Here is a 24954-nt window from a genome sequence, read left to right as displayed (position 1 = left end):
AAAATTGGTCATAATAAAGTTAAAACTGGTCATAATAAAGTTAAAATTGGTCATAATAAAGTTAAAACTGGTCATAATAAAGTTAAAATTGGTCATAATAAAGTTAAACCTGGTCAAAATAAAGTTAAAACTGGTCATAATTAGTTAAACCTGGTCATAATAAGTTAAACCTGGTCATAATAAAGTTAAATCTGGTCATAATAAAGTTAAACCTGGTCATAATAAAGTTAAATCTGGTCATAATAAAGTTAAACCTGGTCATAATAAAGTGAAATCTGGTCACAATAAGTTAAATCTGGTCATAATGAAGTTAAACCTGGTCATAAAAAAGTTAAATCTGGTCATAATAAAGTTAAACCTGGTCATAATAAAGTTAAACCTGGTCAAAATAAAGTTAGACCTGGTTAAAATAAAGTTAAACCTGGTCATAATAAGTTAAACCTGGTCATAATAAAGTTAAACCTGGTCATAATAAAGTTAAACCTGCTAATAATAAGTTAAATCTGGTCATAATAAGTTAAACATGATCATAATAAAGTTAAACCTGGTCATAATAAAGTTAAACCTGGTCATAATTAGTTAAACCTGGTCATAATAAGTTAAACCTGGTCATAAAAAAGTTAAATCTGGTCATAATAAAGTTAAACCTGGTCATAATAAAGTTAAACTTGGTCATAATTAGTTAAACCTGGTCAAAATAAAGTTAAACCTGGTCATAATTAGTTAAACCTGGTCATAATAAGTTCAACCTGGTCATAATAAAGTTAAACCTGGTCATAATAAAGGTAAACCTGGTCATAATTAGTTAAACCTGGTCATAATAGGTTAAACCTGGTCATAATAAGTTAAACCTGGTCATAATAAAGTTAAACCTGGTCATAATAAAGTTAAATCTGGTCATAATAAAGTTAAAACTGGTCATAATAAAGTTAATCCTGGTCATAATTAGTTAAACCTGGTCATAATAAGTTAAACCTGGTCATAATTTGTTAAACCTGGTCATAATAAGTTAAACCAGGTCAAAATAAAGTTAAACCTGGTCATAATAAAGTTAAATCTGGTCATAATAAAGGTAATCCTGGTCATAATAAAGTTAAAACTGGTCATAATTAGTTAAACCTGGTCATAATAAGTTAAACCTGGTCATAATAAAGATAAACCTGGTCATAATTAGTTAAACCTGGTCATAATAAGTTCAACCTGGTCATAATAAAGTTAAACCTGGTCATAATAAAGTTAAACCTGGTCATAATTAGGTAAACCTGGTCATTATAAGTTAAACCTGGTCATAATAAAGGATACACAGCAGTCACAGCCCAGTATGAGATGCAGACTGTGAGCAGGAAGAAGGTGATGATTGGATAAAACAACGTAGACATGATGAAGCTGATCGCCCTGAAGAAGGAAAAAATCATCATCTTCATCATCATCTTAATCTTCATCATCATCTTCATCATCATCTTCATCTTCATCTTCATTATCTTTATTATCTTTATCATCTTCATCATCTTCATCTTCTTCATCTTCATCTTCTTCATCTTCATCTTCATCATCTTCATCTTCTTCATCTTCATCTTTATCATCTTCATCATCTTCATCTTCTTCATCTTCATCTTTATCATCATTATCATCATCTTCTTCATCTTCTACATCATCTTCATCATTATTATCATCATTATCATCATCTTTATCATCTTTATCATCTTTATCATCTTTACCATCTTCATCATCTTCATCATCTTCATCTTCTTTATCATCTTCATCTTCATTTTTACCATCATCTTCTTTATCATCTTCATCATCTTCATCTTCATCTTCATCATCATCATCATCATCTTCATCATCATCACCTTCATCTTTATCATCATCTTCATCATCATCTTCATCATCATCATTATCTTTATCATCTTCATCTTCATCTTCATCTTCTTCATCTTCATCTTTTTCATCATCATCTTCTTTATCATCTTCATCATCTTCATCTTCATCTTCATCATCTTCATCTTCATCTTCATCATCTTTATCATCTTCATCTTTATCATCATCTTCATCATCATCTTCATCATCATCATTATCTTTATCATCTTCATCTTCTATATCATCTTCATCTTCATCATCTTCATCATCATTACCTGCTTCCCTCCTTCAACAGAGCGATGGCGAGGCTCAGACGACTTCTCAGGAAGATCAACATGATGACGACGATGGTTTCAACCACAGAGAGAGAAATCACTGAAAACAAACATTTTATGATGTTATTTTAAACAACAATATTTATTATTTGATTATATGGAATTATTATTACATACTGAAGATGAGCTACAAGTGTGTGTAACATACTGAAGATGAGCTACAAGTGTGTGTAACATACTGAAGATGAGCTACAAGTGTGTGTAACATACTGAAGATGAGCCACAAGTGTGTGTAACATACTGAAGATGATCTACAAGTGTGTGTAACATACTGAAGATGAGCTACAAGTGTGTGTAACATACTGAAGATGAGCTACAAGTGTGTGTAACATACTGAAGATGAGCTACAAGTGTGTGTAACATACTGAAGATGAGCTACAAGTGTGTGTAACATACTGAAGATGAGCCACAAGTGTGTGTAACATACTGAAGATGAGCTACAAGTGTGTGTAACATACTGAAGATGAGCTACAAGTGTGTGTAACATACTGAAGATGAGCCACAAGTGTGTGTAACATACTGAAGATGAGCTACAAGTGTGTGTAACATACTGAAGATGAGCTACAAGTGTGTGTAACATACTGAAGATGAGCCACAAGTGTGTGTAACATACTGAAGATGAGCTACAAGTGTGTGTAACATACTGAAGATGAGCTACAAGTGTGTGTAACATACTGAAGATGAGCCACAAGTGTGTGTAACATACTGAAGATGAGCTACAAGTGTGTGTAACATACTGAAGATGAGACACAAGTGTGTGTAACATACTGACGATGAGACACAAGTGTGTGTAACATACTGAAGATGAGCTACAAGTGTGTGTAACATACTGAAGATGAGCTACAAGTGTGTGTAACATACTGAAGATGAGACACAAGTGTGTGTAACATACTGAAGATGAGCTACAAGTGTGTGTAACATACTGAAGATGAGCTACAAGTGTGTGTAACATACTGAAGATGAGACACAAGTGTGTGTAACATACTGAAGATGAGCTACAAGTGTGTGTAACATACTGAAGATGAGCTACAAGTGTGTCTAACATACTGAAGATGAGCTACAAGTGTGTGTAACATACTGAAGATGAGCTACAAGTGTGTGTAACATACTGAAGATGAGCTACAAGTGTGTGTAACATACTGAAGATGAGACACAAGTGTGTGTAACATACTGAAGATGAGACACAACTGTGTGTAACATACTGAAGATGAGCTACAAGTGTGTGTAACATACTGAAGATGAGCTACAAGTGTGTGTAACATACTGAAGATGAGACACAAGTGTGTGTAACATACTGAAGATGAGACACAAGTGTGTGTAACATACTGAAGATGAGACACAAGTGTGTGTAACATACTGAAGATGAGCTACAAGTGTGTGCAACATACTGAAGATGAGCCACAAGTGTGTGTAACATACTGAAGATGAGCTACAAGTGTGTGTAACATACTGAAGATGAGCCACAAGTGTGTGTAACATACTGAAGATGAGCCACAAGTGTGTGTAACATACTGAAGATGAGCTACAAGTGTGTGTAACATACTGAAGATGAGACACAACTGTGTGTAACATACTGAAGATGAGCTACAAGTGTGTGTAACATACTGAAAATGAGCCACAAGTGTGTGTAACATACTGAAGATGAGCTACAAGTGTGTGTAACATACTGAAGATGAGCTACAAGTGTGTGTAACATACTGAAGATGAGCTACAAGTGTGTGTAACATACTGAAGATGAGCTACAAGTGTGTGTAACATACTGAAGATGAGCTACAAGTGTGTGTAACATACTGAAGATGAGCTACAAGTGTGTGTAACATACTGAAGATGAGCTACAAGTGTGTGTAACATACTGAAGATGAGCTACAAGTGTGTGTAACATACTGAAGATGAGACACAAGTGTGTGTAACATACTGAAGATGAGACACAAGTGTGTGTAACATACTGAAGATGAGACACAAGTGTGTGTAACATACTGAAGATGAGACACAAGTGTGTGTAACATACTGAAGATGAGCTACAAGTGTGTGTAACATACTGAAGATGAGCTACAACTGTGTGTAACATACTGAAGATGAGCCACAAGTGTGTGTAACATACTGAAGATGAGACACAAGTGTGTGTAACATACTGAAGATGAGCTACAACTGTGTGTAACATACTGAAGATGAGACACAAGTGTGTGTAACATACTGAAGATGAGACACAAGTGTGTGTAACATACTGAAGATGAGCCACAAGTGTGTGTAACATACTGAAGATGAGACACAAGTGTGTGTAACATACTGAAGATGAGACACAAGTGTGTGTAACATACTGACGATGAGACACAAGTGTGTGTAACATACTGAAGATGATCTACAAGTGTGTGTAACACACTGAAGATGAAACACAAGTGTGTGTAACATACTGAAGATGAGACACAAGTGTGTGTAACATACTGACGATGAGCCACAAGTGTGTGTAACATACTGAAGATGAGACACAAGTGTGTGTAACATACTGAAGATGAGACACAAGTGTGTGTAACATACTGACGATGAGACACAAGTGTGTGTAACATACTGAAGATGATCTACAAGTGTGTGTAACACACTGAAGATGAAACACAAGTGTGTGTAACATACTGAAGATGAGACACAAGTGTGTGTAACATACTGAAGATGAGACACAAGTGTGTGTAACATACTGAAGATGAGACACAAGTGTGTGTAACACACTGAAGATGAAACACAAGTGTGTGTAACATACTGAAGATGAGCCACAAGTGTGTGTAACATACTGAAGATGAGCCACAAGTGTGTGTAACATACTGAAGATGAGCTAAAAGTGTGTGTAACACACTGAAGATGAAGCACAAGTGTGTGTAACATACTGAAGATGAGCCACAAGTGTGTGTAACATACTGAAGATGAGCCACAAGTGTGTGTAACATACTGAAGATGAGCCACAAGTGTGTGTAACATACTGAAGATGAGCTACAAGTGTGTGTAACATACTGAAGATGAGACACAAGTGTGTGTAACATACTGAAGATGAGACACAATTGTGTGTAACATACTGAAGATGAGACACAACTGTGTGTAACATACTGAAGATGAGCTACAAGTGTGTGTAACATACTGAAGATGAGACACAACTGTGTGTAACATACTGAAGATGAGCCACAAGTGTGTGTAACATACTGAAGATGAGCTACAAGTGTGTGTAACATACTGAAGATGAGCCACAAGTGTGTGTAACATACTGAAGATGAGACACAACTGTGTGTAACATACTGAAGATGAGCCACAAGTGTGTGTAACATACTGAAGATGATCTACAAGTGTGTGTAACATACTGAAGATGAGCCACAAGTGTGTGTAACATACTGAAGATGAGCCACAAGTGTGTGTAACATACTGAAGATGAGACACAAGTGTGTGTAACATACTGAAGATGAGCTACAAGTGTGTGTAACATACTGAAGATGATCTACAAGTGTGTGTAACATACTGAAGATGAGCTACAAGTGTGTGTAACATACTGAAGATGAGCCACAAGTGTGTGTAACATACTGAAGATGAGCTACAAGTGTGTGTAACATACTGAAGATGAGACACAAGTGTGTGTAACATACTGAAGATGAGACACAAGTATGTGTAACATACTGCAGATGAGACACAAGTGTGTGTAACATACTGAAGATGAGCTACAAGTGTGTGTAGCATACTGAAGATGAGCTACAAGTGTGTTTAACATACTGAAGATGAGACACAAGTGTGTGTAACATACTGCAGATGAGACACAAGTGTGTGTAACATACTGCAGATGAGACACAAGTTTGTGTAACATACTGAAGATGAGCCACAAGTGTGTGTAACATACTGAAGATGAGCCACAAGTGTGTGTAACATACTGAAGCTGAGACACAACTGTGTGTAACATACTGAAGATGAGACACAACTGTGTGTAACATACTGAAGATGAGCTACAAGTGTGTGTAACATACTGAAGATGAGACACAAGTGTGTGTAACATACTGAAGATGAGCCACAAGTGTGTGTAACATACTGAAGATGAGCCACAAGTGTGTGTAACATACTGCAGATGAGACACAAGTGTGTGTAACATACTGAAGATGAGCCACAAGTGTGTGTAACATACTGAAGATGAGACACAACTGTGTGTAACATACTGAAGATGAGCTACAAGTGTGTGTAACATACTGAAGATGAGACACAAGTGTGTGTAACATACTGAAGATGAGCCACAAGTGTGTGTAACATACTGAAGATGAGCCACAAGTGTGTGTAACATACTGAAGCTGAGACACAACTGTGTGTAACATACTGAAGATGAGACACAACTGTGTGTAACATACTGAAGATGAGCTACAAGTGTGTGTAACATACTGAAGATGAGACACAAGTGTGTGTAACATACTGAAGATGAGCCACAAGTGTGTGTAACATACTAAAGATGAGCCACAAGTGTGTGTAACATACTGAAGATGAGACACAAGTGTGTGTAACATACTGCAGATGAGACACAAGTGTGTGTAACATACTGCAGATGAGACACAAGTGTGTGTAACATACTGAAGATGAGCCACAAGTGTGTGTAACATACTGAAGATGAGCCACAAGTGTGTGTAACATACTGAAGCTGAGACACAACTGTGTGTAACATACTGAAGATGAGACACAACTGTGTGTAACATACTGAAGATGAGCTACAAGTGTGTGTAACATACTGAAGATGAGACACAAGTGTGTGTAACATACTGCAGATGAGACACAAGTGTGTGTAACATACTGCAGATGAGACACAAGTGTGTGTAACATACTGAAGATGAGCCACAAGTGTGTGTAACATACTGAAGATGAGCCACAAGTGTGTGTAACATACTGAAGCTGAGACACAACTGTGTGTAACATACTGAAGATGAGACACAACTGTGTGTAACATACTGAAGATGAGCTACAAGTGTGTGTAACATACTGAAGATGAGACACAAGTGTGTGTAACATACTGAAGATGAGCCACAAGTGTGTGTAACATACTGAAGATGAGCCACAAGTGTGTGTAACATACTGAAGATGAGCCACAAGTGTGTGTAACACACTGAAGATGAGCTACAACTGTGTGTAACATACTGAAGATGAGCCACAACTGTGAGTAACATACTGAAGATGAGCCACAAGTGTGTGTAACATACTGAAGATGAGCTACAACTGTGTGTAACATACTGAAGATGAGCTACAAGTGTGTGTAACATACTGAAGATGAGCTACAAGTGTGTGTAACATACTGAAGATGAGCCACAAGTGTGTGTAACATACTGAAGATGAGCCACAAGTGTGTGTAACATACTGAAGATGAGCTACAACTGTGTGTAACATACTGAAGATGAGCTACAAGTGTGTGTAACATACTGAAGATGAGCTACAAGTGTGTGTAACATACTGAAGATGAGACACAACTGTGTGTAACATACTGAAGATGAGCTACAAGTGTGTGTAACATACTGAAGATGAGACACAACTGTGTGTAACATACTGAAGATGAGACACAACTGTGTGTAACATACTGAAGATGAGCTACAAGTGTGTGTAACATACTGAAGATGAGCTACAAGTGTGTGTAACATACTGAAGATGAGCTACAAGTGTGTGTAACATACAGAAGATGAGACACAAGTGTGTGTAACATACTGCAGATGAGACACAAGTGTGTGTAACATACTGAAGATGAGACACAACTGTGTGTAACATACTGAAGATGAGCTACAAGTGTGTGTAACATACTGAAGATGAGCTACAAGTGTGTGTAACATACTGAAGATGAGCTACAAGTGTGTGTAACATACTGAAGATGAGCTACAAGTGTGTGTAACATACTGAAGATGAGACACAAGTGTGTGTAACATACTGCAGATGAGACACAAGTGTGTGTAACATACTGAAGATGAGCCACAAGTGTGTGTAACATACTGAAGATGAGCCACAAGTGTGTGTAACATACTGAAGATGAGCTACAAGTGTGTGTAACATACTGAAGATGAGCTACAAGTGTGTGTAACATACTGAAGATGAGCCACAAGTGTGTGTAACATACTGAAGATGAGCTACAAGTGTGTGTAACATACTGAAGATGAGCTACAAGTGTGTGTAACATACTGAAGATGAGCTACAAGTGTGTGTAACATACTGAAGATGAGCCACAAGTGTGTGTAACATACTGAAGATGATCTACAAGTGTGTGTAACATACTGAAGATGATCTACAAGTGTGTGTAACATACTGAAGATGAGCTACAAGTGTGTGTAACATACTGAAGATGAGCTACAAGTGTGTGTAACATACTGAAGATGAGCCACAAGTGTGTGTAACATACTGAAGATGATCTACAAGTGTGTGTAACATACTGAAGATGAGCTACAAGTGTGTGTAACATACTGAAGATGAGCTACAAGTGTGTGTAACATACTGAAGATGAGACACAACTGTGTGTAACATACTGAAGATGAGACACAACTGTGTGTAACATACTGAAGATGAGCCACAAGTGTGTGTAACATACTGAAGATGAGCTACAAGTGTGTGTAACATACTGAAGATGAGCCACAAGTGTGTGTAACATACTGAAGATGAGACACAAGTGTGTGTAACATACTGAAGATGAGCCACAAGTGTGTGTAACATACTGAAGATGAGCTACAAGTGTGTGTAACATACTGAAGATGAGACACAACTGTGTGTAACATACTGAAGATGAGCTACAAGTGTGTTTAACATACTGAAGATGAGCTACAAGTGTGTTACATACTGAAGATGAGCTACAAGTGTGTGTAACATACTGAAGATGAGCTACAAGTGTGTGTAACATACTGAAGATGAGACACAACTGTGTGTAACATACTGAAGATGAGACACAACTGTGTGTAACATACTGAAGATGAGCTACAAGTGTGTGTAACATACTGAAGATGAGACACAACTGTGTGTAACATACTGAAGATGAGCTACAAGTGTGTGTAACATACTGAAGATGAGCCACAAGTGTGTGTAACATACTGAAGATGAGCTACAAGTGTGTGTAACATACTGAAGATGAGCTACAAGTGTGTGTAACATACTGAAGATGAGACACAACTGTGTGTAACATACTGAAGATGAGCTACAAGTGTGTGTAACATACTGAAGATGAGCTACAAGTGTGTGTAACATACTGAAGATGAGCTACAAGTGTGTGTAACATACTGAAGATGAGCTACAAGTGTGTTACATACTGAAGATGAGCTACAAGTGTGTGTAACATACTGAAGATGAGCTACAAGTGTGTGTAACATACTGAAGATGAGCTACAAGTGTGTGTAACATACTGAAGATGAGCTACAAGTGTGTGTAACATACTGAAGATGAGACACAACTGTGTGTAACATACTGAAGATGAGACACAACTGTGTGTAACATACTGAAGATGAGCCACAAGTGTGTGTAACATACTGAAGATGAGCCACAACTGTGTGTAACATACTGAAGATGAGCTACAAGTGTGTGTAACATACTGAAGATGAGCCACAAGTGTGTGTTACATACTGAAGATGAGCTACAAGTGTGTGTAACATACTGAAGATGAGACACAAGTGTGTGTAACATACTGCAGATGAGACACAAGTGTGTGTAACATACTGAAGATGAGCCACAAGTGTGTGTAACATACTGAAGATGAGCCACAAGTGTGTGTAACATACTGAAGATGAGACACAACTGTGTGTAACATACTGAAGATGAGACACAACTGTGTGTAACATACTGAAGATGAGCCACAAGTGTGTGTAACATACTGAAGATGAGCTACAAGTGTGTGTAACATACTGAAGATGAGCCACAAGTGTGTGTAACATACTGAAGATGAGACACAAGTGTGTGTAACATACTGAAGATGAAACACAAGTGTGTGTAACATACTGAAGATGAGCTACAAGTGTGTGTAACATACTGAAGATGAGACACAACTGTGTGTAACATACTGAAGATGAGCTACAAGTGTGTGTAACATACTGAAGATGAGCTACAAGTGTGTTACATACTGAAGATGAGCTACAAGTGTGTGTAACATACTGAAGATGAGCTACAAGTGTGTGTAACATACTGAAGATGAGACACAACTGTGTGTAACATACTGAAGATGAGACACAACTGTGTGTAACATACTGAAGATGAGCTACAAGTGTGTGTAACATACTGAAGATGAGACACAACTGTGTGTAACATACTGAAGATGAGCTACAAGTGTGTGTAACATACTGAAGATGAGCCACAAGTGTGTGTAACATACTGAAGATGAGCTACAAGTGTGTGTAACATACTGAAGATGAGCTACAAGTGTGTGTAACATACTGAAGATGAGCTACAAGTGTGTGTAACATACTGAAGATGAGCCACAAGTGTGTGTAACATACTGAAGATGAGCCACAAGTGTGTGTAACATACTGAAGATGAGACACAAGTGTGTGTAACATACTGAAGATGAGCCACAAGTGTGTGTAACATACTGAAGATGAGCTACAAGTGTGTGTAACATACTGAAGATGAGCCACAAGTGTGTGTAACATACTGAAGATGAGCTACAAGTGTGTGTAACATACTGAAGATGAGCTACAAGTGTGTGTAACATACTGAAGATGAGCTACAAGTGTGTTACATACTGAAGATGAGCTACAAGTGTGTGTAACATACTGAAGATGAGCTACAAGTGTGTGTAACATACTGAAGATGAGCTACAAGTGTGTGTAACATACTGAAGATGAGACACAACTGTGTGTAACATACTGAAGATGAGACACAACTGTGTGTAACATACTGAAGATGAGCCACAAGTGTGTGTAACATACTGAAGATGAGCCACAACTGTGTGTAACATAATGAAGATGAGACACAACTGTGTGTAACATACTGAAGATGATCTACAAGTGTGTGTAACATACTGACGATGATCTACAACTGTGTGTAACATACTGAAGATGAGACACAAGTGTGTGTAACATACTGACGATGATCTACAAGTGTGTGTAACATACTGACGATGATCTACAAGTGTGTGTAACATACTGAAGATGAGACACAAGTGTGTGTAACATACTGACGATGATCTACAAGTGTGTGTAACATACTGACGATGATCTACAAGTGTGTGTAACATACTGACGATGATCTACGTGTGTGTAACATACTGAAGATGAGACACAAGTGTGTGTAACATACTGACGATGATCTACAAGTGTGTGTAACATACTGACGATGATCTACAAGTGTGTGTAACATACTGACGATGATCTACAACTGTGTTTAACATACTGAAGATGAGCTACAAGTGTGTGTAACATACTGAAGATGATCTACAACTGTGTGTAACATACTGAAGATGAGCTACAAGTGTGTGTAACATACTGAAGATGAGACACAAGTGTGTGTAACATACTGACGATGATATACAAGTGTGTGTAACATACTGACGATGATCTACAAGTGTGTGTAACATACTGACGATGATCTACAACTGTGTGTAACATACTGAAGATGAGCTACAAGTGTGTGTAACATACTGACGATGATCTACAACTGTGTGTAACATACTGAAGATGAGCCACGTCTGGCTGAGGCTCAGATAAACACTGAAGTCCGTCTGGAAGCCGAGGTCACTGATGGTCACACTGGAGCCTGGTTGGTTCCTTAGAGCGTTGAACTCCCAGAAGCAGTGCCAGATACCTGAGACACACACACACACACACGTATACACCAACACACACATATATAAATGTATAAACACACACACGTATACACACATGTATACACACACACATATACACACACATACACACACATATACAAACACAAACATACATACATACGAAGACATACATATAGAATCAACACAGTGTAAAGAGTGTGTAGAGAGAATTGACAGTGTGTAGAAAGTGTGTAGAGAGTGTGTATTAAGTGTGTAATTCTCACCAAAGCCGACCGCAGTGATGACACCAAAGATAACGAGCCACAGAAGAACATCAGCAGTGAAGCGCAGCAGCAGAATAAAGAGCAGACTGACCACCATGGTTATCAGCAGACCACTGCAACAACAACACACACCTTTAACAACTGACCACTGCAACAACAACACACACCTTTAACAACTGACCACTGCAACAACAACACACACCTTTAACAACTGACCACTGCAACAACAACACACACCTTTAACAACTGACCACTGCAACAACAACACACACCTTTAACAACTGACCACTGCAACAACAACACACACCTTTAACAACTGACCACTGCAACAACAACACACACCTTTAACAACTGACCACTGCAACAACAACACACACCTTTAACAACTGACCACTGCAACAACAACACACACCTTTAACAACTGACCACTGCAACAACAACACACACCTTTAACAACTGACCACTGCAACAACAACACACACCTTTAACAACTGACCACTGCAACAACAACACACACCTTTAACAACTGACCACTGCAACAACAAGACACACCTTTAACAACTGACCACTGCAACAACAACACACACCTTTAACAACTGACCACTGCAACAACAAGACACACCTTTAACAACTGACCACTGCAACAACAAGACACACCTTTAACAACTGACCACTGCAACAACAACACACACCTTTAACAACTGACCACTGCAACAACAACACACACCTTTAACAACTGACCACTGCAACAACAACACACACCTTTAACAACTGACCACTGCAACAACAACACACACCTTTAACAACTGACCACTGCAACAACAACAACACACACCTTTAACAACTGACCACTGCAACAACAACACACACCTTTAACAACTGACCACTGCAATAACAACACACACCTTTAACAACTGACCACTGCAACAACAACACACACCTTTAACAACTGACCACTGCAACAACAAGACACACCTTTAACAACTGACCACTGCAACAAGAACACACAACTTTAACAACTGACCACTGCAACAACAACACACACCTTTACCAACTGACCACTGCAACAAAAACACACACCTTTAACAACTGACCACTGCAACAACAACACACACCTTTAACAACTGACCACTGCAACAACAAGACACACCTTTAACAACTGACCACTGCAACAAGAACACACACCTTTAACAACTGACCACTGCAACAACAACACACACCTTTAACAACTGACCACTGCAACAACAACACACACCTTTAACAACTGACCACTGCAACAACAAGACACACCTTTAACAACTGACCACTGCAACAAGAACACACACCTTTAACAGCTGACCACTGCAACAACAACACACACCTTTAACAACTGACCACTGCAACAACAACACACACCTTTAACAACTGACCACTGCAACAACAACACACACCTTTAACAACTGACCACTGCAACAACAAGACACACCTTTAACAACTGACCACTGCAACAAGAACACACACCTTTAACAACTGACCACTGCAACAACAACACACACCTTTAACAACTGACCACTGCAACAACAACACACACCTTTAACAACTGACCACTGCAACAACAAGACACACCTTTAACAACTGACCACTGCAACAAGAACACACACCTTTAACAGCTGACCACTGCAACAACAACACACACCTTTAACAACTGACTACTGCAACAACAACACACACCTTTAACAACTGACCACTGCAACAACAACACACACGTTTAACAACTGACCACTGCAACAACAAAACACACCTTTAACAACTTACCACTGCAACAACAACACACACCTTTAACAACTGACCACTGCAACAACAACACACACCTTTAACAACCTACCACTGCAACAACAACACACACCTTTAACAACTGACTACTGCAACAATAACACACACCTTTAACAACTGACCACTGCAACAACAACACACACCTTTAACAACTGACCACTGCAACAACAACACACACCTTTAACAACTGACCACTGCAACAAGAACACACACCTTTAACAACTGACCACTGCAACAACAACACAGACCTTTAACAACCTACCACTGCAACAACAACACACACCTTTAACAACTGACCACTGCAACAATAACACACACCTTTAACAACTGACCACTGCAACAACAACACACACCTTTAACAACTGACCACTGCAACAACAACACACACCTTTAACAACTGACCACTGCAACAACAAAACACACCTTTAACAACTGACCACTGCAACAACAACACACACCTTTAACAACCTACCACTGCAACAACAACACACACCTTTAACAACTGACCACTGCAACAATAACACACACCTTTAACAACTGACCACTGCAACAACAACACACACCTTTAACAACTGACCACTGCAACAACAAAACAAACCTTTAACAACTGACCACTGCAACAACAAAACAAACCTTTAACAACTGACCACTGCAACAACAACACACACCTTTAACAACCTACCACTGCAACAACAACACACACCTTTAACAACTGACCACTGCAACAATAACACACACCTTTAACAACTGACCACTGCAACAACAACACACACCTTTAACAACTGACCACTGCAACAACAAAACAAACCTTTAACAACTGACCACTGCAACAACAAAACAAACCTTTAACAACTGACAAAAAAAGAGAAAGCTTTTGCAGAAAACCTTCAAGTTTGATCTTAAAAGTGAACAAACTAAAATAACTGTGTCTATAAAAACATTTAAATTCTGAATATCTCGATTAAATTGCAATTGAAAGACGTTTAAATGTTTATGAGGTGAAGGTACTTTTAAAAAAATTGTGTAAAACAAGTTTGTGTGCGTGATTGTCAGTATGTGTAACCGACCGAAAAATATCTAAATCATCTACAAAAAGAAATGACTTAAAAAAGGTAAAAACTTTTTCTAAATCACGATTACAACGAAGACCTGGTGAAGGTCGAGGACACATCACCTGGTGAACGTCGAGGACACATCACCCGGTGAAGGTCGTGGACACATCACCTGGTGAAGGTCGAGGACACATCACCTGGTGAAGGTCGAGGACACATCACCTTGTGAAGGTCGTGGACACATCACCTTGTGAAGGTCGTGGACACATCACCTAGTGAAGGTCGTGGACACATCACCTGGCGAACGTTGAGGACACATCACCTGGCAAACGTTGAGGACACATCACCTGGTGAACGTCGAGGACACATCACCCGGTGAAGGTCGTGGACAAATCACCTGGTGAAGGTCGAGGACACATCACCTAGTGAAGGTCGAGGACAGATCCCCTGGTGAAGGTCGAGGACACATCACCTGGTAAAGGTCGAGGACACATCACCTGGTGAAGGTCAAGGACAGATCCCCTGGTGAAGGTCGAGGACACATCACCTGGTGAAGGTCGTGGACACATCACCTGGTGAAGGTCGTGGACACATCACCTGGTGAAGGTCGAGGACAGATCACCTGGTGAAGGTCGTCGACACATCACCTGGTGAAGGTCGTCGACACATCACCTGGTGAAGGTCGTCGACACATAACCTGGTGAAGGTCGAGGACAGATCACCTGGTGAAGGTCGAGGACAGATCACCTGGTGAAGGTCGTGGACACATCACCTGGTGAAGGTCGAGGACACATCACCTGGTGAAGGTCGAGGACAGATCACCTGGTGAAGGTCAAGGACACATCACCTGGTGAAGGTCAAGGACACATCACCTGGTGAAGGTCGTGGACACATCACCTGGTGAAGGTCGTGGACACATCACCTTGTGAAGGTCGTGGACACATCACCTAGTGAAGGTCGTCGACACATCACCTGGCGAACGTTGAGGACACATCACCTGGCAAACGTTGAGGACACATCACCTGGTGAACGTCGAGGACACATCACCCGGTGAACGTCGAGGACACATCACCCGGTGAAGGTCGTGGACAAATCACCTGGTGAAGGTCGAGGACACATCACCTAGTGAAGGTCGAGGACAGATCCCCTGGTGAAGGTCGAGGACACATCACCTGGTAAAGGTCGAGGACACATCACCTGGTGAAGGTCAAGGACAGATCCCCTGGTGAAGGTCGAGGACACATCACCTGGTGAAGGTCGTGGACACATCACCTGGTGAAGGTCGAGGACACATCACCTGGTGAAGGTCGAGGACAGATCACCTGGTGAAGGTCGTCGACACATCACCTGGTGAAGGTCGTCGACACGTTACCTGGTGAAGGTCGAGGACAGATCACCTGGTGAAGGTCGAGGACAGATCACCTGGTGAAGGTCGTGGACACATCACCTGGTGAAGGTCGAGGACACATCACCTGGTGAAGGTCGAGGACAGATCACCTGGTGAAGGTCGAGGACACATCACCTGGTGAAGGTCAAGGACAGATCCCCTGGTGAAGGTCGAGGACACATCACCTGGTGAAGGTCAAGGACACATCACCTGGTGAAGGTCATGGACACATCACCTGGTGAAGGTCGTGGACACATCACCTGGTGAAGGTAGAGGACAGATCACCTGGTGAAGGTCGAGGACAGATCACCTGGTGAAGGTCGAGGACACATCACCTGGCGAAGGTCGAGGACACATCACTTGGCGAAGGTCGAGGACACATCACCTGGCGAAGGTCGAGGACAGATCACCTGGTGAAGGTCGAGGACACATCACCTGGCGAAGGTCGAGGACACGTCACCTGGCGAAGGTCGAGGACACATCACCTGGCGAAGGTCGAGGACACATCACCTGGCGAAGGTCGAGGACACATCACCTGGTGAAGGTCGAGGACAGATCACCTGGTGAAGGTCGTGAACACATCACCTGGTGAAGGTCGAGGACAGATCACCTGGTGAAGGTCGTGAACACATCACCTGGTGAAGGTCGAGGACACATCACCTGCTCAGGTTAATCTTCCATCTCGATTTGAATTCTGATCGTTTCTCATGTTAAAGTTCAAGTGTTGTTGGACAAAAATGAAACTTTTTTTTTTTTTTAAAAGATCATCTAGAATTCAAACACACAAACATTATTACACACAAACATTACTACACACTCATGACATGTTTTCGTTACTTCAGATGAACCAATATTTCACGACAACATCAGCAGATCTTACACCACGATCCAGACCCAGGTATTTGCATAATCCTCAAAGATCCTGATTCCGACTTCCTTGGCCTTCAGCAGGCCCGCGATCCCTCTGTGGACACACGGAAGAAAGAGTGTATTAATAATAATCCACTAATAACTCAATAATAATCCATTAATTATTCAATAATAATCCACTAATAACTCAATACTAATCCATTAATAACTCAATAATAATCCACTTATAACTCAATAATAATCCATTAATAACTCAATAATAATCCACTAATAACTCAATAATAATCCATTAATAACTCAATAATAATCCACTAATAACTCAATAATAATCCATTAATAACTCAATAATAATCCACTAATAACTCAATAATAATCCATTAGTTATTAAATAATAATACACTAATAACTCAATAATAATCCATTAATAACTCAATAATAATCCACTAATAACTCAATAATAATCCACTAATAACTCAATAATAATCCATTAATAACTCAATAATAATCCATTAATAACTCAATAATAATCCACTAATAACTCAATAATAATCCACTAATAACTCAATAATAATCCATTAATAACTCAATAATAATCCACTAATAACTCAATAATAATCCACTAATAACTCAATAATAATCCATTAATAACTCAATAATAATCCACTAATAACTCAATAATAATCCATTAGTTATTAAATAATAATCCACTAATAACTCAATAATAATCCATTAATAACTCAATAATAATCCACTAATAACTCAATAATAATCCACTAATAACTCAATAATAATCCATTAAAAACTCAATAATAATAAGAAAAACCTACAAGACGAGATAACATAAGTAAAGACAAGATAAGACGAGATAAGATAAGACGAGATAAGATAAGATAAGACAAGATAAGTAGAGATAAGATAAGATGAGATAAGACGAGATAAGATAAGATAAGATATTAAACATTCTCTTCTTTTATAAAATAATGTCGAGGTTTGTAGTGACACTGTTTGGACACCGGGGGAGTTTTCAATCTTACGTATTGCTTTAATTTCACTAAAGTTCTGGACATGAATACAAGTCCATGTGCTGAGAGGGGACACCCTGGAAAGCTGACCTCAGTTTGAACATAAACAACATATTCTAGATGTTAATGTTTGTGAAGATAAACGTGTTTTTTATAAAAGTATCATCAAAGTCATTGAGAGCCGTGGACCAGCAGGACCAGAGGCTCCTCAAGACCTACTTGGCTGCTTCCTTCAGGTCCTCCACGCTCCTCCTCTTGTTGGCGCCGTCCTTGAAGACCGTCTGATTGGCCACCGTCAGGTTTCCATTGGTGGTGATGAAGTCTGGGAAGCAGCGCTGAAGGACTGCAGGAGGTCCATGGAATTATTGTGGTGCTGATCCAAGATCTCTTTGAAGGACTTACATGGTCTGCTGGGAACGATCATGGAGGGACAGTCTTCGTCTCGCAGCACTTGAGACACTGACTGAGGACAAACACAAGGACAGTCTATGAAGACTGACCTTCAGAAACAAACACATCAACATGTTGAAGTTCAAGAGTGTGACGTTAACACTCGAGTGAAGAACTTCTCTGTTGAGGATCTAAACGTGAAGAGAATTTCAGTGGTGTTTGTTCAGGTCGAGACAGAAACGCTTCTGCAGCAGCAACATGTTGTCATGAAGGTCAAGAGACGTCAGGTCAAGGTCCTCCTCACCTTCCTGCCCGGCTCGAAGCCTGGTCTGCAGAACTGCCTGTAATAGTCCCAGGTGTTGGTCTTCCACACGTCCAGGAGCGTGGAGAACCTGTCAGGACACCTGGACACGCACAGCTGGAGACACATGGGGTGAGCAGAAGGTCACGAGCGAAGGTCACAAGCGAAGGTCACGAGCGAAGGTCACGAGCAAAGGTCACGAGCAAAGGTCACGAGCAAAGGTCACGAGCAAAGGTCACGAGCAAAGGTCACGACTCACCTGCGTGGTCGGGCACTGCAGGGTCATGAGAACGGCAGGGTTGGCGCACTTGAGCATGTTGAAGTAGAAGAGGATGTTGCTATGGAAACACACATGTTACAAATGCATCACATGATCTTGACGTGTTCGTGGCTCACGCGTCATGAGACTCTGTCTGACCGCACACGTGACCACGACTGTCGGTCGGATGAGAGACTTTCCTCGGATCTCCGTGGATCCAGGCTAGAAAATATCAAGGTGTCAAAATATACATGTATTCATCCATCCATCTATTCATCTATTTATCCATCTATTCATCCATCTATACATCCATCCATCCATCTATTCATCCATCTATTCATCTATTCATCCATCTATACATCCATCTATTCATTCATCTATACATCCATCTATACATCCATCTATTCATCTATTCATCCATCCATCCATCTATTCATCCATCTATACATCTATTCATCTATTCATCCATCCATCCATCTATTCATCTATTCATCTATTCATCCATCTATACATCCATCTATACATCAATCTATACATCCATCTATACATCTATTCATCCATCTATACATCCATCTATACAGCCATCTATACATCTATTCATCCATCCATCCATCTATACATCCATCTATACATCTATTCATCCATCCATCCATCCATCTATTCATCCATCCATCTATTCATCCATCTATACATCCATCTATACATCCATCTATACATCTATTCATCCATCCATCCATCCATCCATCCATCCATCCATCCATCCATCCATCCATCCATCTATACATCCATCTATTCATCCATCTATACATCCATCTATACATCCATCTATACATCCATCTATACATCCATCTATTAATCCATCCATCCATCTATACATCATCTATTCATCCATCTATACATCCATCTATACATTCATCTATACATCCATCTATACATCCATCTATTTATCCATCTATACATCCATCTATACATCCATCTATTCATCCAGCCACCAATCTATTCATCTATACATCCATCCATCCATATATTCATCTATTCATCCATCCATCCATCTATTCATCTATTCATCCATCTATTCATCTATTCATCCATCTATACATCCATCTATACATCTATTCATCTATTCATCCATCTATACATCTATTCATCCATCCATCCATCTATTCATCCATCTATACATCTATTCATCCATCCATCCATCCATCTATTCATCCATCTATACATCTATTCATCCATCCATCCATCTATACATCTATTCATCTATTCATCCATCTATACATCCATCTATACATCTATTCATCCATCCATCCATCCATCTATACATCCATCTATTCATCTATTCATCCATCTATACATCCATCTATACATCCATCTATTAATCCATCCATCCATCTATACATCCATCTATACATCCATCTATACATCATCTATTCATCTATTCATCCATCCATCTATACATCCATCTATACATTCATCTATACATCCATCTATACATCCATCTATTCATCCATCTATACATCCATCTATTCATCCAGCCACCAATCTATTCATCTATACATCCATCTATACATCCATCCATCCATATATTCATCTATCCATCCATCCATCCATCTATACATCCATCTATACATCCATCTATTCATCCATCCATCCATCTATTCATCTATACATCCATCTATACATCCATCTATTCATCTATACATCCATCTATAGATTCATCTATACATCCATCTATACATCCATCTATTCATCCATCTATTCATCTATACATTCATCTATACATCCATCTATACATCATCTATTCATCCATCCATCTATACATCCATCTATACATTCAGCTATACATCCATCTATACATCCATCTATTCATCCATCTATACATCCATCTATACATCCATCTATTCATCCATCCATCCATCTATTCATCTATACATCCATCTATACATCCATCCATCCATCTATTCATCTATTCATCCATCCATCCATCTATACATCCATCTATACATCCATCTATTCATCCATCTATTCATCCATCTATACATCCATCTATACATCCGTCTATACATCCATCTATTCATCCAACCATCCATCTATTCATCTATACATCCATCTATACATCCATCTATATATCCATCTAAACATCCATCTATACATCTATCTATACATCCATCTATTCATCCATCTATACATCCATCTATTCATCCATCCATCCATCTATACATACATCTATTCATACATCTATACATCCATCTATTCATCCATCTATACATCCATCTATACATACATCTATTCATACATCTATATATCCATCTATTCATCCATCTATACATCCATCTATACATCCATCTATTCATCCATCCATCCATCTATACATCCATCTATTCATACATCTATACATCCATCTATTCATCCATCTATACATCCATCTATACATACATCTATTCATACATCTATACATCCATCTATTCATCCATCTATACATCCATCTTTACATCCCATCTATACATCCATCCATCTATACATCCATCTATACATCTATCTAAACATCCATTTATTCATCCATCTATTCATCCATCTATACATCCATCTATACATCCATCTATTCACCCAACTATACATCCATCTATTCATCCATCTATACATCCATCTATTCATCCATCCATCCATCTATACATCCATCTATTCATGTATTCATCCATCCATCCATCTATACATCCATCTATTCATCCATACATACATACATCTATACATCCATCTATTCATCCATCTATTCATCCATCTATACATCCATCTATACATCCATCTATTCATCCATCCATCCATCATGAACATCATCACAACTATCATCTAACCACACTAACCCTTACATACAGGATTTTCACAATAAAAGTCTCAAAGGACAGTCTGTTTGTTTTCACACACAACGATCATGATGTCATAGAGTCTCACCCATGGTTCCCAGAGCGACGTATCCGAGGATGACGATGATGAAGAAGACGCAACAAACCACATCAGTGCAGCTTCTGCAACATACACAACAACAATCATCAACTGTCATGTAACTATAGCAACACACACACCAACAATCATCAACTGTCATGTAACTATAGCAACACACACACAACAACAATCATCAACTGTCATGTAACTATAGCAACACACACACAACAACAATCATCAACTGTCATGTAACTATAGCAACACACACAACAACAATCATCAACTGTCATGTAACTATAGCAACACACACACCAACAACAATCATCAACTGTCATGTAACTATAGCAACACACACACCAACAACAATCATCAACTGTCATGTAACTATAGCAACACACACACAACAACAATCATCAACTGTCATGTAACTATAGCAACACACACAACAACAATCATCAACTGTCATGTAACTATAGCAACACACACACCAAAAACAATCATCAACTGTCATGTAACTATAGCAACACACACACCAACAACAATCATCAACTGTCATGTAACTATAGCAACACACAGACAACAACAATCATCAACTGTCATGTAACTATAGCAACACACACACCAACAATCATCAACTGTCATGTAACTATAGCAACACACACACCAACAATCATCAACTGTCATGTAACTATAGCAACACACACACCAACAACAATCATCAACTGTCATGTAACTATAGCAACACACACAACAAAAATCATCAACTGTCATGTAACTATAGCAACACACACAACAACAATCATCAACTGTCATGTAACTATAGCAACACACACAACAACAATCATCAACTGTCATGTAACTAAAGCAACACACACAACAACAATCATCAACTGTCATGTAACTATAGCAACACACACACCAACAATCATTAACTGTCATGTAACTATAGCAATACACATACCAACAATCATCAACTGTCATATAACTATAGCAATACACACCAACAATCATCAACTGTCATGTAACTATAGCAACACACACACCAACAATCATCAACTGTCATGTAACTATAGCAACACACACACCAACAATCATCAACTGTCATGTAACTATAGCAATACACACCAACAATCATCAACTGTCATGTAACTATAGCAACACACACAACAACAATCATCAACTGTCATGTAACTATAGCAACACACCCACCAACAATCATCAACTGTCATGTAACTATAGCAACACACCCACCAACAATCATCAACTGTCATGTAACTATAGCAACACACACACCAACAATCATCAACTGTCATGTAACTATAGCAACACACACACCAACAACAATCATCAACTGTCATGTAACTATAGCAACACACACACCAACAATCATCAACTGTCATGTAACTATAGCAACACACACACCAACAATCATCAACTGTCATGTAACTATAGCAACACACACAACAACAATCATCAACTGTCATGTAACTATAGCAACACACACACCAACAATCATCAACTGTCATGTAACTATAGCAACACACACAACAACAATCATCAACTGTCATGTAACTATAGCAACACACACACCAACAATCATCAACTGTCATGTAACTATAGCAACACACACAACAACAATCATCAACTGTCATGTAACTATAGCAACACACACAACAACAATCATCAACTATCATGTAACTATAGCAACACACACACCAACAATCATCAACTGTCATGTAACTATAGCAAGACACACACCAACAATCATCAACTGTCATGTAACTATAGCAACACACACAACAACAATCATCAACTGTCATGTAACTATAGCAACACACCCACCAACAATCATCAACTGTCATGTAACTATAGCAACACACACAACAACAATCATCAACTATCATGTAACTATAGCAACACACACACCAACAATCATCAACTGTCATGTAACTATAGCAAGACACACACCAACAATCATCAACTGTCATGTAACTATAGCAACACACACAACAACAATCATCAACTGTCATGTAACTATAGCAACACACCCACCAACAATCATCAACTGTCATGTAACTATAGCAACACACACAACAACAATCATCAACTATCATGTAAATATAGCAACACACACACCAACAATCATCAACTGTCATGTAACTATAGCAAGACACACACCAACAATCATCAACTGTCATGTAACTATAGCAACACACACAATAACAATCATCAACTGTCATGTAACTATAGCAACACACCCACCAACAATCATCAACTGTCATGTAACTATAGCAACACACACAACAACAATCATCAACTATCATGTAACTACATGACAACAACCTTCTGTAAGTTTCCACGACGACCACGTGAGGCGGCCATCTTAGAATCAAGTATTTACAGTTACTGACCAATCCTACATTTACATTTGACTAGAGGCGTTAACCTGAATATTCTACTATAAAGATCCACCATTTTGTGAGATCTTTGCGTTCTGGCATTTGAAGATGTCTCGATAGATCTCTCTGTTGATAGATCTCTCTGTTGATAGATCTCTCTGTTGATAGATCTCTCTGTCGATAGATCTCTCTGTCGATAGATCTCTCTGTCGATAGATCTCTCTGTCGATAGATCTCTGTTGATAGATCTCTCTGTTGATAGATCTCTCTGCTGATAGATCTCTCTGTTGATAGATCTCTGTTTATAGATCTCTCTGTTGATAGATCT

The 24954-nt window shown here is 39.1% G+C and overlaps 1 protein-coding gene across 1 annotated transcript in view; it reads right to left on the bottom strand.

Annotated features, from left to right (window-relative positions):
• LOC148085009 (choline transporter-like protein 5-A) overlaps positions 1-24954 on the bottom strand; it is an 86580-nt gene that overhangs the window by 39072 nt on the left and 22554 nt on the right. The window contains exons 3-13 of the mRNA XM_087781921.1: positions 22237-22310; positions 19425-19509; positions 19288-19366; positions 19032-19145; positions 18740-18800; positions 18557-18680; positions 17326-17409; positions 12195-12307; positions 11817-11948; positions 2133-2232; positions 1303-1395 (exon numbers count right to left, since the gene is read on the bottom strand). Coding sequence (XP_087638047.1) covers positions 1303-1395; positions 2133-2232; positions 11817-11948; positions 12195-12307; positions 17326-17409; positions 18557-18680; positions 18740-18800; positions 19032-19145; positions 19288-19366; positions 19425-19509; positions 22237-22310 — 1059 coding nt within the window. The remainder of the gene's footprint in view (positions 1-1302; positions 1396-2132; positions 2233-11816; positions 11949-12194; positions 12308-17325; positions 17410-18556; positions 18681-18739; positions 18801-19031; positions 19146-19287; positions 19367-19424; positions 19510-22236; positions 22311-24954) is intronic.

This window comes from Callionymus lyra, chromosome 2, assembly GCF_982586985.1.
Source record: "Callionymus lyra chromosome 2, fCalLyr1.hap1.1, whole genome shotgun sequence".
NCBI lineage: Eukaryota > Metazoa > Chordata > Actinopteri > Syngnathiformes > Callionymidae > Callionymus > Callionymus lyra.
This window is presented reverse-complemented; position numbering and strand designations above follow the sequence as displayed.